This window comes from Chaetura pelagica, unplaced genomic scaffold (genome assembly GCF_000747805.2).
Source record: "Chaetura pelagica isolate M959 unplaced genomic scaffold, ChaPel_1.0 scaffold207, whole genome shotgun sequence".
NCBI lineage: Eukaryota > Metazoa > Chordata > Aves > Apodiformes > Apodidae > Chaetura > Chaetura pelagica.
The window spans coordinates 1,316,263-1,317,270 of NW_009953929.1; the positions used below are offsets into that span (position 1 = coordinate 1,316,263).

Below are 1,008 nucleotides of genomic sequence, written 5' to 3' on the forward strand. Positions count from 1 at the left end.
TGCTGGCAGTGCCTACCTCTGGCTGCTGGCTGGGATCCTGGCACACACACCACATCCCGCAGCTCTGCACCTTCCCCCTGGAGCCTGCCTTCCTGCACAGGGTGCTGCTCTCTGACAAAAGGCCATCTTTCCATCTATGCAAAGCAAGGAAGCCATAATCTTACTCATGTGATGAAATGACTTTGTCTCATGGGAGAGGAGCACTGTGTGGAGGCAGCTTCCTGTGATACCAACCCTGGGATGGAGCTGTGCGTGTGCCTTTGGAGACGTGAAAGCAGGTGAGGGAAAGGTGAGATTCACTTGTTACGAGGAAAGTGCGAATCAATGGATATATTCACATAGATTCAGGGCCTTCCTCTGCTGCTGCACACTCACGGATGTGGTTATAGGTATTTTATAATCTGAGAATTTCTGGTTTGCCTTCCAGGTCTCACCAAGCCTTTCAATGTGATCTCTCTGCAGGATGTGATCGGTGGAGCGCTGATCTCGGCCCTGCTGCTCCTGCTCTTGGATCCCGCGTGGGACACAATAGATCACTTGCTGTTTACCAGTCCCTTCTCTCCACTGCTGTCCTTAGTTGTGCCTCTTGTCTTGTGTTACAACTACCCCAAACTAGACTATTACAGGCCTACCAGGGGAGACACCACTATAATCTTAGGAGCGGGAGGTGGAGCAACTGTGGGATGTTGGTTAAGTAACCAGTGTGCAGCACCAGCCCACACCAGTGCACATTTTCAGCTTGGATTTTCCCTGATCACTAGTAAAGTGATGCTGGTCATGCTAGCCAGGTTCTGTGTAGGGATCCTCATCATTCTGCTGACTCGCTGGCTCATGAAGAGTGTGGCCCTTGGCCTGCTGGGGTATTGGTTCAAGTTTCCCACCGGAGACCTGGAAGCCCAAAGACGGTTGGAAGTTGAAGTGCCCTATAAATTCATAACGTACTCCTCAGTTGGCTTCAGTGCTACTGTGCTCGTGCCACTGCTGCACGAGCTGCTGGGACTGATGTGA

The 1,008-nt window shown here is 51.6% G+C and overlaps 1 protein-coding gene across 1 annotated transcript in view; it reads left to right on the forward strand.

The window, feature by feature from the left end:
- SGPP2 (sphingosine-1-phosphate phosphatase 2) overlaps positions 1–1,008 on the forward strand; it is a 59,335-nt gene extending 58,327 nt beyond the window's left edge. The window contains exon 5 of the mRNA XM_010001654.1: positions 463–1,008. Within this exon, the coding sequence (XP_009999956.1) occupies positions 463–1,008 (546 nt within the window). The remainder of the gene's footprint in view (positions 1–462) is intronic.